The 14475-nt window shown below is 51.0% G+C and overlaps 1 protein-coding gene across 1 annotated transcript in view; it reads left to right on the top strand.

Moving 5' to 3' along the window:
• Window positions 1-9635: 9635 nt before the first annotated feature.
• The window catches only part of LOC107120154 (zinc finger protein 429-like), a 37389-nt gene continuing 32549 nt past the window's right edge, over window positions 9636-14475 (top strand). The window contains exons 1-2 of the mRNA XM_015422800.1: window positions 9636-9685; window positions 13268-13394. Of these exons, the coding sequence (XP_015278286.1) occupies window positions 9671-9685; window positions 13268-13394 (142 nt within the window). The 5' untranslated portion in view covers window positions 9636-9670. The remainder of the gene's footprint in view (window positions 9686-13267; window positions 13395-14475) is intronic.

Genomic DNA, 14475 nt, shown 5'->3' with positions numbered 1-14475 from the left:
CGAGTCATACGGGTCAAGGGCCCCCGTTCGTACGAGGTCTCCAGCGAGGATGGCCAGATCCTCCACCGGCACATAGATCAGCTGCGCCGTCGCACGCTACAGCTGGACCCTGAGGATCCGGACGAGGACCCAGAGCCTGCCACATCGGCCCCACTCCCGGAACCGGATCCACAGCCGCCTCTCCGCGAGGAACCAGAGGCACCTCACACCGTGGTGCCAGCCTGTCCTGCCTCCTCGGCGCCCTCGTCGGTCCCAGGCCCCTCGGCTCCCAGGGCCCCCGAGACCGAACCCATCGCTACCCCGGAGCCCCGACGCTCGACGCGCCCCAAGAAGCCACCCGCCTACTTGAAGGACTTCGTCTGTGGGTGCCTTCTGAACCAAGGGGGGAGGGGTGTAATGTATTCAGCCTGACATGCCCGGACTTGCCCGGGCTGGCCAGGCACAACTCTTCAATAGCTTCATGTCCAAAGACAATGGGTCCGTAGGATCCTAGCCGGCCCCAATCAAAGGGCCAGCTTCTCAGCCGGGAGACCAATGGTCGCCCGGTTACTGTAAATAGCCTATCGGGAGTAGGGGGTGTGTTTAGGTGTACTTGGTGGCGGGTTTTCTGAACATATATAACCAGACTGCGAGCTGGTCCCTTCGTCTTTGTCCTGAACTAAATAAAGGTATGCTTAGCTGAAATCACTCTCCGTCTGCATACTTTTCACTCTTCTTCTTCTTTCCCTTCCCCTCCTCACAACAGACACCCTGTGAGGCAGGTGGGGCTGGGAGCTCTTTCCAGAAGTGCTCCTGAGAGAACAGCTCTAAAAAAACTTGTGACTGACCCAAGGTCACACCAGCAGCTGCATGTGGAGGATTGGGGAATCAAACCCGGGTCCCGGATTAGAGTCCGCGCACTTAACCACTACATCAAACAGGCTCTAGTGTCCTTCCGCTACCTCTGAGGGAGAGAAAGGAAACAGAAGGATGTTTTACCTTGATTGCCTGGCCCCCAATCCCAGGTTTTGATTCGAACTTCGAAAGCCCGGCAGCTGATTCTTTTAAAGGAGGGGGGGGGGGGGGGAAATCAATTAGCAACCAGTTAGTAAAACGGAATACAAAGGCAGTTTGAAAAGGGTCAGAGTTTCTGTCTCAAGGTGAGAGGCTCTCTCTCTGCTAAGAAATGTACGCGCTGGAGCCTATGACAGAGCCCTAGGAACATCAGGAGGTCTCCGCCAACGCTCCCTGTAAGCTGTGGAGTCTTGTGAGCAAACATTGCACATCGTGAGCTACTGGCATTAAAGCTGTGAGCGAGCGATTGGGTCACTGCATAACTTAGTTTGCTCAGGAGCCATCCTTCCTGAGCTAAGACAAAAATGTGTGAGCCGGAGGCTAAAAAACTGTGAGCTCGCTCACACTAACTCAGCTTAGAGGGAACACCAGTCTCCACCATACCACACTTGCACAAACAGACGTTTCCGCAGGGCAGGGTGGGGTAGTGGGTAGAGTGGCTGTCTCAGACCCAGGACAACGCAGGTTCGGACCCCTACTTCTGGCAGGGAAGCTTGGCAGCCTTTCGCAAACCCTCGACCTGGTCTGCCTCATAGGGTTGTTGTTGTGAGAGAATGGAGGAGGTGGGAGAATTATGTTCTCAGTCGCTTTTGAGACCCACTCAAGGGGAAAAGTGGGATATGAACAAATAAATGCAACGCGTCTTTATCGCTTTAAGGGGGCCACCTTTTTTACAACGAGCAAAGCTGTCCTAGCAGCCCATAGCAGGCGAGTAAGTCCGGCAGGTAGTCAGGACCTGGGCCGTGGAGGGCTTTGTTGATGATAAACAGCACCTTGTACTAGGGTCGGGAAATACCTGGAGATTGTGGGCAGTGCTCCCTCTAAGCTGTGGAGCCTTGTGAGCAACTGGGTATTAAAGCTGTGAGCGAGCGATTTGGCTGCTGCATCATGAATTAGTTTGCTCTGGAGCCCTCCCTTCCTGAGCTAAGACAAAAATGTGTGAGCCAGATGCTAAAAAACTATGAGCAAACAGTCAGCAGTTCGAGACCTGGGTGCCGCATGACGGAGTGAGCTCCAGTCTCTAGTTCCAGCTCCTGCCAACCTAGCAGTACGAAAGCAAGAAATTGCAAATAGCTAAATAGGTACCACTTCAGTGGGAAGGTAACAGCGTTCCGTGCGCCTTGGTGTTTAGTCATGCCGGCCACATGACCACAGAAATGTCTTCGGACAGCGTTGGCTCTTCGGCTTTGAAACGGAGATGAGCACCGCAACCTTAGAGTCGGATTCGACTGGTTTTCGAGCAAGGGTACCTTTACCTTTAGCTCACATTAACTCAGCTTAGAAGCAATGCTCCCTCTAAACTATGGAGTCTTGTGAGCAAAAACTCTACTCTGTGAGCTACTGGGTATTAAAGCTGTGAGCGAGCGATTTGGCTGCTGCATCAGTTAGTTGGCTCTGGAGCCATCCCTTCCTGAGCTAAGACAAAAATGTGTGAGCCGGAGGCTAAAAAACTGTGAGCTGGCTCAAACTGACTCAGCTTAGAGCAGTGGTGGTGAACCTTTTAGAGACCGAGTGCCCAAACTGCAACCCAAAACCCACTTATTTATCGCAAAGTGCCAACACGGCAATTTAATCTGAATACCGAGGTTTTACTTTAGAAAAAAACAACTCATACATTAACTTAAGATGATCCAAACAAAGTAAGGAAAGCAATCCCAAATGCTTTCATTTACTTAAAATTATTTGGCAGAGAATTCGACACTTTAATAATGGTCTGGGCCTGGCTGGGGCGATGGCACGCGTGCCCACAGAGAGGGCTCTGAGTGCCACCTCTGGCACCCGTGCCATCAAAGCACCAAGAAGACGGAGCCTCACTTGCCCCAGACTGAGAGCTCCTAAGTATACCTTGTGGCTCATAGCCACTGATGGACCTCTGCTCCAGATGTTTATCCAATCCCCTCTTGAAGCCGTCCATCCTTGTAGCCCCCGCCACCTCCTACGGCAGTGAGTTCCATGCGTGAATTTCCCCACTTGGGACTTGGCAGGAGGACCACACTGAGAGGTGTCCCCCCACCCCCCAGCCACGTGGAACCGGCCTCTGCATCCCCTCCCTCCCCCTGGATCTAGGCAGAGGCGGTTGTTTTGGAGGGGAGGCTGCAGAGGTGGAAGGAGGGAGGCGCCTGGGAAATGCCCAGGCCGGGCACGGAGGCAAAGGGCAGCGCCTGGTTCGGAAAGAGGGGAGCGAGCGGCCCTAGAGGGAGGGGCTCCTACTGCAAAGCTGGGGGGGGGGGTGTTCCGCCATTGCCCCCATTCCGCTGCCCCGCTCCCCCTTTGCTCCAGAGCAGCACGAAAAACTCACCGGATCTGCCGGGGACGCGGTTGGGGACGCCCGCGGGCAGCGCGGGAAAGACGAGGGCGGCGTCCCCACGGGGCGGGGCGAGAGAGGGAAGTGACTTCACAAGAGGGGGGGCTTCCCCGCCGCCCCTCCTGCCAAGCTCGACTCGCTCCCTTTAACCCTCCGCTTGACTCGGGGTGCAAAAGAAGAGGGGTGGGGGGGCAGGCGGGGGGAGTCACGAAAAAGTTCAGAGGCTCTGAACCCGCCGCTCCCTCCGTCGGCCAAACCGACGCTCCCCTCTAAGCTGCGAGCAAGAACCCTACTTGGTGAGCTCCTCCTGGCATTCAAGTTGTGAGCAAGACATTTGGCTACTGCATGAATCAGTTTGCTCTGGAGCCCTCCTTCCTGAGCTGAGACAAGAATGTGTGAGCCGGAAGTTCAAAAACGGTGAGCTAGCTGCGGTGGCTCAAGTGGTTAAGACGCTGAACTGCAGGCTGCGGAAGGTCGGTAGTTCAGCAGTTCGAGACCCGGGTGCCGCATGACGGAGTGAGCTCCCCTCTCTAGTTCCAGCTCCTGCCAACCTAGCAGTTCGAAAGCAAGAAATTGCAAGCAGATAAATAGGGACCACTTCAGTGGGAAGGTAACAGCGTTCTGTGCGCCTTGGTGTTTAGTCATGCCGGCCACATGACCACGGAAACGTCTTCAGACAGCGCTGGCTCTTCGTCGTTGAAACGGAGATGAGCACCGCAACCCTAGAATCGGATTCGACTGGCTTTCGAGCAAGGGAACCTTTACCTCACACTAGCTCAGCTTAGAGGGAACACTGCTCTGGAGCCATCCCTCCCTCCCAGAGCTTAAGACTAAAATGTGCGAGCCGGGGGCTAAAAAAACTGTGAGCTAGCTCACACTAACTCAGTTTAGAGGGAACACTGGGCCCGGGACCAGTGCTCCCTCTGAGCTGTGGAGTCTTGTGAGCAAAAATGCTAATTTGTGAGCTGCTGGCAAGTTGCCAGCGAGTGATTTGGCTACCGCATCAAGTATTTTACTCTGGAGCCCTCCCTTCCTGAGCCTGGGGCCGTCCTTCTTGAGCCGGAGGCTTAAAACTGTGAGCTAGCTCACACTAACTCACCTTAGAAGGAACACTGGACTCGGGACCAATGCTCCCTCTGAGCTGTGGAATCTTGTGAGCAAAACTGCTAATTTGTCAGCTGCTGGCATTAAAGTTGCGAGCGAGTGATTGGGCTGCCGCATCAAGTATTTTACTCTGGAGCCGTTCCAGAGTCAAAAACTGTGAGCTAGCTCACACTAACTCACCTTAGAGGGAACACTGGGTGGGGACCCCCCCACTTCCTGGCGAAGAGGGTCGCCCGAGATCATGCCACAGGAAGTGGTGGCAGCTACAAGCATGGACGGCTTCAAAAGGGAATTAGATAAGCATATGGAGCAGAGGTCCATCAGTGGCTATTAGCCACAAGGTATAGATAGGGACTCTGGGGCAAGTGATGCTCTGTCATCTTGGTGCTTGGGGGGGGTCAACAGTGGGAGGGCTTCTAATGTCCTGGCCCCACTGGTGGACCTCCTGATGGCACTGGTATTTCTGGCCACTGTGGGATACAGAGTGTTGGACTGGATGGGCCTTTGGCCTGATCCAACATTGGCATCTCTTATGTTCTTATGTTATGTTCTTATGCCGCGGCTCCCGCCCCCCTCCCGAAGAAAGCGGACCTCCCCCCTCTTCTTTTGCAAAGGTGCGGAGGAGGGGAAAGTCTTTGCAGGGAATTCCTTTTGCGGGGAGGCAACTGGGGGGGAGGCGACTCCGCATGCGCAGTCGGAGCGGGGGTGGGGAGGAGGAGGAGGAGGAGGGCACTTCCTCCCGAGTTGGGGAAGCGTCCCCTTGCCTCGGCTCGCCCTGCAGTCTCTGGCACCAGGTGAGCAAGGGGGAGGGGGGAAGACGAGCGGGCGGGGATGGGCATGCCAACCTCTAGGTGGGACCTGGGGACACCTCCCCCCCCCGAATTGCAGCTCTTCTCCAGACGACAGAGATCAGCCCCCCCCCCCCGAGAAAACGGATGCTTTGGAGGGGTGGATTCCACAGCACTTGGCCCCACGGAGGTCCCTCTCCTCCCCAGGCTCCACCCCCCAAATCTCCAGGAGTTTCCCCGCCTGGATCTGGCAATCCTCCCCCCCCCCATGCCCACTGGTGGCCGGGAGGGACCTGGTGAGACTAGCTGGGGAGGAGCCCCGGCAGGGAAAGTGGACCAAAGGCAGCTGTTGGCTCAGCAGAGGACAGGCGACCCCCCCCCTTTCTTCCAGCTGTCTGCCAAGTTGCCCCATGGAGGGGGCTGCTTTCCTCTTGTATGCAAAGCCCGGGGTGGGAATCCCTATGGATGCCCTGTGCTGACATCAGGCTTCTTTCCGGAGCGATAAGGACACAGTAAAGGTAAAGGTTCCCTTGCTCGAAAGCCAGTCGAATCCGACTCTAGGGTTGCGGTGCTCATCTCCGTTTCCAAGCCGAAGAGCCAGCGCTGTCCGAAGACGTTTCCGTGGTCATGTGGCCTGCATGACTAAACACCAAGGCGCACGGAACGCTGTTCCCTTCCCACTGAAGTGGTCCCTATTTATCTACTTGCAATTTCTTGCTTTCGAACTGCTAGGTTGGCAGGAGCTGGAACTAGAGACAGGAGCTCACCCTGTCTTGCGGCACCCGGGTCTTGAACCGCTGAACTACTGACCTTCCACAGGCTGCAGTTCAGCGTCTTAACCACTTGAGCCACCGCAGCTCCTTGATAAGGACAAAACTGTGTACAAAATGATTCGCCAAAAATCTTCCGAGTTTTGTTCCTATCGCTGTTCCGTTTGGTGTAGTGGTTAGGTGTGCGGGCTCTAATCTGGGAGAACCGGGTTTGACTCCCCACTCCTCCACTCTCACCTGGCTGGATGACCTTGGGCAAGCCATAGTTCTGATAAGAGCTGTCCTTGAAATAGAGCAGTTTCTGTCAAGAGTTCTCTCAGCCCCACCCGCCTCACAGGGTGTCTGTTGTGGGGAGGGGAAGGGGAAGGAGTTTGTAAGCCGCTCTGAGACTCCTTTGGGTAGTGAAGGGCGGGGGATAAATCCAATCTCTTCTTCTTCTTTTACCTCACAGGGTGTCTGTTGTGGGGAGGGGAAGGGGAAGGAGTTTGTAAGCCGCTCTGAGACTCCTTTGGGTAGTGAAGGGCGGGGGATAAATCCAATCTCTTCTTCTTCTTTTACCTCACAGGGTGTCTGTTGTGGGGAGGGGAAGGGGAAGGAGTTTGTAAGCCGCTCTGAGACTCCTTTGGGTAGTGAAGGGCGGGGTATAAATCCAATCTCTTCTTCTTCTTCCTTACTGTGTATCTCCGGTTTGTTGTATTTTCTTTCTCTAGTGAGCAGAGAACAGCCTAGGAAGTATCTGCGGTGTTTATTATTTGTTTTATCCATTTGTACCGGGCCTTTCTCCAAAGCGGCTGACCTCGTTCTCCTCCATTTTATCCTCACAACAACCCTGGGAGGTAGGGTAGGCCGAGACTGGCTGGCCCCTCAGCCAGGGCCGACTTATCCATTAGGCACAGTACCTAGGGCCCGCAATACTTTAAGGAGCCACCAAAATGGTTTCCTTTCTTTTAAAATTGGGGAGGGGGGGAACGAGCCTTTAGGGTTGAAGAAGATGTTCTAATTTTTTCCCCCTCACATCATGGGGAAAAAAATGAAAATTTAGGGCCCATGAAAATCGATTGAATTTTGCCTAGAACTGAAAATTTTTTTATAAAACATCGAAGTATTTCAGGTTATATCGAAAATAATTTTTAATATTGATATTATTATGGTGGGAGAGGCCTAGTCTGCCTGTAGCAGTAGAAAAGAGCCAGGAGCACCTTAAATAACAAAACTTGTGGCAGGGTTGGAGCTTTCGTGAGAAAAGAGCAAGAGTCGAGGAGCGCCTTAAAGACTAGCAGAACTTGTGGCGGGGGGGTGAGCATTCGGGAGTCACAGCTCACTTCTTCAGATACAGCTAGAAGGTGAGTTCATCTGTCCTTATATCTTGAAGCGTGATTTCAGATGATGAACGACAATAGCAGGTGTGATTGGATGAGGTGTGATATGCAGCCGAAATCACTGCACTGTCCAAGGTATAAGGACAGATGGACTCACATCCTAGCTGTCTCTGAAGAAGGCAGGAGTGACTCGCGAAAGCTCCCCCCCCCCGCCACAAATTTTCTTAGTCTTTAATGTGCTCCTGGGCTCTGAGTAGTCTGAGACTCTGAACCACTGCACCATACTAACTGTCAAATTACCATTTCATTTTCTTTCTTTTTTTTGAGGGGAAGTAGAAACCAGTTCGGAACCATAATAACAAATACAAGGTAATTCAGGAACAGAGACTGATAGCAAAGTGAAGGAAAAGTTCAAAAGTGCAACATTTTTTTAAAAAGCTCTTACCAAGTGAAGATTAGACCAGAATTCTGACTAGACGTGTTCAAACATTTCACAGTTACAGCTTTACAGGGTGACTATGCAACAGGGGAGTCAAAAATAAATTAGTAAAGGTAAAGGTTCCCTTGCTCGAAAGCCAGTCGAGTCCGACTCTAGGGTTGCGGTGCTCATCTCCGTTTCAAAGCCGAAGAGCAGGCGCTGTCTGAAGACGTTTCCGTGGTCATGTGGCCGGCATGACTAAACACCAAGGCGCACGGAACGCTGTAACCTTCCCACCGAAGTGGTCCCTATTTATCTACTTGCAATTTCTTGCTTTCGAACTGCTAGGTTGGCAGGAGCTGGAACTAGAGACGGGAGCTCACTCTGTCATGCGGCACTCGGGTCTCGAACTGCTGAACTACCGACCTTCCGCAGCCTGCAGTTCAGTGTCTTAACCACTTGAGCCACCGCAGCTCCTTAAAAAAAAGAAATTAATAAATAAATTGGGTCATGATAAACATTTTTTTTTTGGAAGGATATCATTTTTAGTTAGACAGCAGACTATTGGGAACCAAAGATCAATAAACGTTTTCTGACTACGTTCCGTTTGAGCAGTAGAACTAAGAGCATAAAGTTCACCCAGTAGAAAATTACCATTTCAGACCAGCTGTTTACAAGCAAATTTGGTTGACCACGGCCCTCCTTGATCCGCCTCACAGAGCAATTTGTCTCCCAGAACGTCCTTTTCCAGTCCGTTCTCTGGAATCATGGATGGGCTTGGCCGTATTCAGGTGCGGCAGAAGGAGGATTTCGTCTGCCATCAGTCTGTCAGAGATCTGCCCTGGATCCCAAAGGATTCCTTCCCTTGAAAGCAGACCCTTTTGACCACCAAGTGGCTTCTGCTGACTGGCCCACAGGCCAGGGGTCCTTGCTGATATCGCTTGTTGGCTGCTTTAACTTACAAGAACATGTTCACCGCTGAATGGCTCAGGGTAGCCTGATTTTTGTCAAATCTCAGGAGTTAAGCAGGGTCAGCCCTGGTCAGCGTTTGGATGTGAGACCCCCCCAAGGAAGCCTCAGGGTCCCTAGGAAGAGGCAGCCAATGCCAGACCACCTCTGCACATCTCTTGCCTTGAATACCCTTTGGGGTTGCATAATTCTGCTTAATCTGTCCAGATCCTGTCTTCCTATGCTTTTGTTTTGTCCTGTTCGAATTCTCTTACCCTTAAGCTTTGTCTCTTATTCTCTCTGACCGCCCAACAAATGTGTTCTGTATAGTGCTGAATGCCTTTTTGGACCTGTGGCAAAGCGTGGACTCAAAACATCTCCTCATGGAAGGGTGGATCCTGCCCACAGTTTCCACGGAGGGAAGGAAGTGTGACTTGTCTCTTCCCTCTGCCGTTCAAAACGCCGCTCTCAGATGTTTATTTTTATTTTATTTTTTGCATTTTTACCCCGCTCTCCCTGCGAACGGGCTCAGGGCGGTTTAAACTGGAGGAATGGGAGAAACCTCCTTCCCCCAGAATTTGCTTTGGGGAAAAAATCACAGGTCTGCCACCAATGTTCCCTCTAAGCTGTAGAGTCCTGTGAGCAAAAATTCTACTTTGTGAGCTACTGGCATTAAAAATTGTGAGCAGATGAGTTGGCTACTGCATAAATTAGTGTGTTCTGGAGCCCTCCTTCCTGAGCGGAGACAAAAATGTGTGAGCTGGAGGCTAAAAAACTGTGAGCTAGCTCACACTAACTCAGCTTAGAGGGAACACTGTCTGCCACCATAGAGGGGAACAGGCAAAAATCATATGTCCAAAGGATCAAAGTTCCCTCTTCCGCTTTCTTTCCTCATAGGCAGTGGAGCAGCGTTACTCTCAAAGTCGGGATCGTGCCCTCTCTGGAGAAGGCTGGAAACAGCAACTATGCCGCCTGCTCAGGTAAGAGACGGATCCTATACCTGTCTAGAGGAGGGCAATGAGGATGGTGAGGGGTCTGGAGACCAAGTCCTATAAGGAAAGGTTGAAGGAGCTGGGGATTCCCTTCCCCTCCCCACAACAGACACCCTGTGAGGTGGGTGGGGCTGAGAGAACTCTGACACAAACTGCTCTTTTTCAAGGACAGCTGTGCCAGAGCTTGTGACTGACCCAAGGTCACATCAGCAGGTGCAAGTGGAGGAGTGGGGAATCAAACCCGGTTCTCCCAGATTAGAGTCCGCGCACTTAACCACTACACCAAACTGGCTCTCGAGTTTTCAAGGCAAGAGATGTGCAGAGGTGGTCTGGCATTGGTTTAGTGTGACTGCAGTAATGTGAAGAGAGTGACAGAGGGAGACAAGTGTGATGTGATTGGCTGATGACTGAGAGAATGGGAGGAGGGGTGTTTCTGAGAGGATTCTGTGTGTGTCTTGGGAGAGAGACAAGTGTGGAAGAGTTTTGAAGAGAGTCTGTGTGAAGTTTATAGTCTGTGTGACTATAAGAGTTTGGTGAGAGAGTCTATATGTCCAGAGAAACAAGTTGTGTCTATCCTGTGTGGATAGACAAATGGTTTATTCTGTGTGAATAAGACAAACAGTTTTGCCTGTGTGGCTATGAGAGAGAAAGAGATTAGCTTTTCAGAGTGGAGTTTGATGTTTAAGAGACTTGAGTGTGGCACCAAGCTTTGCCAGTTATATTTACAAGTTCCTTTTTTCAACAACAGTTCAAAAATAACCAGACACCTATTTTGTTCTTTTATAAATACATCAGTTCTTGTTTAAACTTATCCCAGAAATCAGAATAGTCCTCAGGGCCACATAGTCCTCTGAAGTGCCCAGACCCTAGGTCATTCTACCAAAAAAGAGAGATCTAGAGTTTTGAATTCCTGGTGGCAGCAGAAATCTACCAAGCTTAGGTACGGATGTGTTCAGGCGGCGTGCTGAAAGTGGTTTAAACTGGTCCGGTTCTGACACAATTATTTTTGCTCTGGATAATCGCGATCACATTTATCCCGCCTGACCACGCAGTCACATCGCTCCTGGGCGTCTACACTACCGACGCGCGGGAATTTAAATTTTTTTCTCAGTTTGCGCATATGCACTTATTCATAGTTTGGAGCAAAACTACCATGGTGCATTTGCAGAACCACCAGGGTGAATCAATCCAACCCCTCCAACAAAAGACTTCCCTTTAAACATTTGACTCGAAAATGGCCTCCTGTAAAAGGAGGTGGTGGCAGCTTTACGAGGAGGGACGGCTTCAAGAGGGGATTGGATAAACATATGGAGCAGAGGTCCATCAGTGGCTATTAGCCACAAGGTATAGATAGGAACTCTCAGTCTGGGGCAAATGATGCTCTGTATGTTCTTAGGAACTCTCAGTCTGTGGCAAGTGATGCTCTGTATTCTTGGTGCTTGGGAGGGGGGGCGGCAGTGGGAGGGCCTCTAGTGTCCTGGCCCCACTGCTGGACCGCCTGATGCCACCTGGTGTTTTTGGCCACTGTCTGACAGAGTGTTGGACTGGATGGGCCATTCACCTGATCCAACATTGGCTTCTCTTATGTTCTTAGGAACTCTTGGTCTGGGGCAAGTGATGCTCTGTATTCTTGGTGCTTGGGGTGTGGGGCGACAGTGGGAGGGCTTCTAGTGTCCTGGCCCCACTGTTGGACCTCCTGATGGCACCTGGTATTTTGGGCCACTGTGTGACAGTGTTGGACTGGATGGGCCATTGGCCTGATCCAACATTGGCTTCTCTTATGTTCTCTTATGAGGACAGCCAGGTATATAAAAACAATGCAACCAGGCAGAATAAGCCATGCGGTAGGACTAAAAAAATTAGAAGCAAATGCAGCCAAAAGATGCAACCGATAGTGCACTATAAATACACACAAACAATGCAACCAATAGTAGACTATAAAAGAGTGCAGATAATGGGTTAGAAGAGTGGGGGACCTGGCAGTAAAAGGAAGATAAATATGTAGAATAAACAATGCCACGGACTATAGATCAAGATGGTTTGCCGTGTTAGTCTGTCTATAGCACCAGGTGCTGCGGTGGCTCAAGTGGTTAAGACACTGAACTGCAGGCTGTGGAAGGTCGGTAGTTCAGCAGTTCGAGACCCGAGCGTGCCGCATGATGGAGTGAGCTCCCGTCTCTAGTTCCAGCTCCTGCCAACCTAGCAGTTCGAAAGCAAGAAATTGCAAGTAGATAAAGAGGTACCACTTCGGTGGGAAGGTAACAGCGTTCCGTGCGCCTTGGTGTTTAGTCATGCCGGCCACATGACCACGGAAACGTCTTCAGACAGCGCTGGCTCTTCGGCTTTGAAACGGAGATGAGCACCGCAACCCTAGAGTCTGATTCGACTGGCTTTCAAGCAAGGGAACCTTTACCTTTAGCACCAGAAAAGAGCATCTTAACTTTGTGGCAGGGTATGAGCTTTCGCGAGTCAGTTTCTCCATGCCTACGACCAATGTTCCCTCTAAGCTGTAGAGTCCTGTGAGCAAAAATTCTACTTTGTGAGCTACCGGCATTAAAGTTGTGAGCAGGTAATTTGGCTACTGCATAAATTAGTTTGTTCTGGAGCGCTCCTTCCTGAGCTGAGACAAAAATGTGTGAGCCGGAGGCTAAAAAACTGTGAGCTAGCTCACACTAACTCATCTTAGAGGGAACACTGCCTACGACCCCTCTGCATATCACACCTAATTCAGTCACGCTTGCTAATTGCCATTCGCCTGCTGTTATCATTCGGCATCTGAAATCACTTCCCTCTCCAAGCGATGAGGACGGATGGACTCCCATTCTAGCTGTAACTGGAGACGTCACGTGAGAGTGAGTCAAGGAAGTTCATCTGCTGTCACAAATGTTGTTAGTCTTCAAGGGGCTCCTGGACTACAGACCCGTTTCCTTTATAACCCTGCCCGGTAGAGCCATTCCCTTCTCCTACAGCCCTGTTTCCAGTTTGGTGTGGTGGTCAAGCGCGCAGACTCTCATCTGGGAGAGCCGGTTTCGATTCCCCACTCCTCCACTTGCAGCTGCTGGATTCGAATCCGGTTGTGCCTTAGAGACCGTCAAGATTTCTGGGGTAGGAGCTTTGGAGAGTCAGAGCTCTGGTGTCTGACCGAGTGCGCTTTGACTCTCAAAAGCTTGTTACTGCAGAAATCTTCCTGGTCTTTAAGCCAGTTTGAGTGGTTAGTGGTCTCCGTGTTGGCTGGGAGGCCCAGATGCAAAGGGCAGCTTTTAAGGAGAGCCAGTTTGGTGTTGTGGTGAAGAGGGGTGGGCTCTAGTCTGGAGAACCGGGTTTGATTCCCACTCCTCCACATGCAGCCAGCTGGGTGACCTTGTGTCAATCACAGTTCTCTCAGAGCTGTTCTGTCCAGGGCAGTTCTCTCAGAGCTCTCTCAGCCCCACCTACCTCTCAGGGTGTCTGTCGTGGGGAGGGGAAGGGAAAGGAGATTGTAAGTCGCTCTGAGACTTCTTCAAAGTCTCCTTCCAGACATTTCTGTGCATGTGTGGCAGAGGCGGGAATTATTTTCTCCTCTTCCCCCAGAGGATGATTACCTTTGAAGAAATTGCCATTTATTTCACCGAGGACGAATGGACCCTCCTGAGTCCAGCCCAAAGAGCCCTCTACAAGGAAGTCATGCTGGAGAATTATGGGATTGTGGCCTCTCTGGGTACGTTTTCCTCTTTGCCTTTGTCCAAAATGTGTCTGAAGGTACAAATCGCTAAACCCCAGAAATCTGCCCTGGAGAGTCCTGCCGATGCCTCTCTGTGGCTGACCTGAGTTTTTGCAAATCCTGTTTAGGGAGATGCTGAGCTTGAAAGGGGAGTTGCTTGTATCTGATGTGAGTGCGTTCATCATTCCCCTGGTCTTATCCTGTTTCTCAGCCTGTTAGCTCACAGGCCTAATTATCAGGCAGAAGTTGTTGCTCTCTATTCTGCTATGGTCAGGCCTCACCTGGAATACGGTGTCCAGTTTTGGGCACCCCATTTTTCGAAAAATGTGTCCAGAAGAGGTCAAGTAGGATGGTGAGAGGGTTGGAATCCAAGTCTTATGAGGAAAGGCTGAAAGAGTTGGGTCTGTTTAGCCTGGGAAAGAGAAGGCTTAGAGGGGACATGATTCCAAAGGGATGGGCAAGTGGGCGTCAACATGGCAAATGGGGTTCAATGTGGCCAAGTGCAAGGTGATGCACATTGGAGCCAAAAATCCTAACTATAAATACACATTGATGGGGTCTGAACTGGCAGACACTGATCAAGAGAGAGATCTTGGAGTTGTAGTAGATAACTCACTGAAAATGTTGAGACAGTGTGTGACTGCAATAAAGAAGGCCAATGCTATGCTGGGGATTATTAGGAAGGGTATTGAAAACAGATCAGCCAATATCATAATGCCTCTATATAAATCAATGGTGCAACCTCATTTGGAATATTGTGTGCAGTTCTGGTCACCACACCTTAAAAAGGATATTATAGCTTTGGAAAAAGTGCAGAAAAGGGCAACTCGAATGATAAAAGGGTTGGAACACTTCCCCTATGAGGAAAGGTTAAAGTGCTTAGGGCTCTTTAGCTTGGAGAAACGACGACTGAGGGGTGACATGATCGAGGTTTATAAGATAAATCATGGGAAGGGCAGGTGGAGAAAGAGGTACTTTTCTCCCTTTCTCACAATACAAGAACTCGTGGGCACTCCATGAAATTGCTGTGCGGTCGGGTTAGAACGGATAAAAGGAAGTACTTCTTCACCCAAAGAGT

The sequence above is a fragment of the Gekko japonicus genome, unplaced genomic scaffold (genome assembly GCF_001447785.1).
Source record: "Gekko japonicus isolate JY-2015 unplaced genomic scaffold, Gekko_japonicus_V1.1 scaffold3923, whole genome shotgun sequence".
NCBI lineage: Eukaryota > Metazoa > Chordata > Lepidosauria > Squamata > Gekkonidae > Gekko > Gekko japonicus.
The sequence above is the reverse complement of the archived record's forward strand: the minus strand, read 5'-3'. Positions and strand labels throughout refer to the sequence as shown.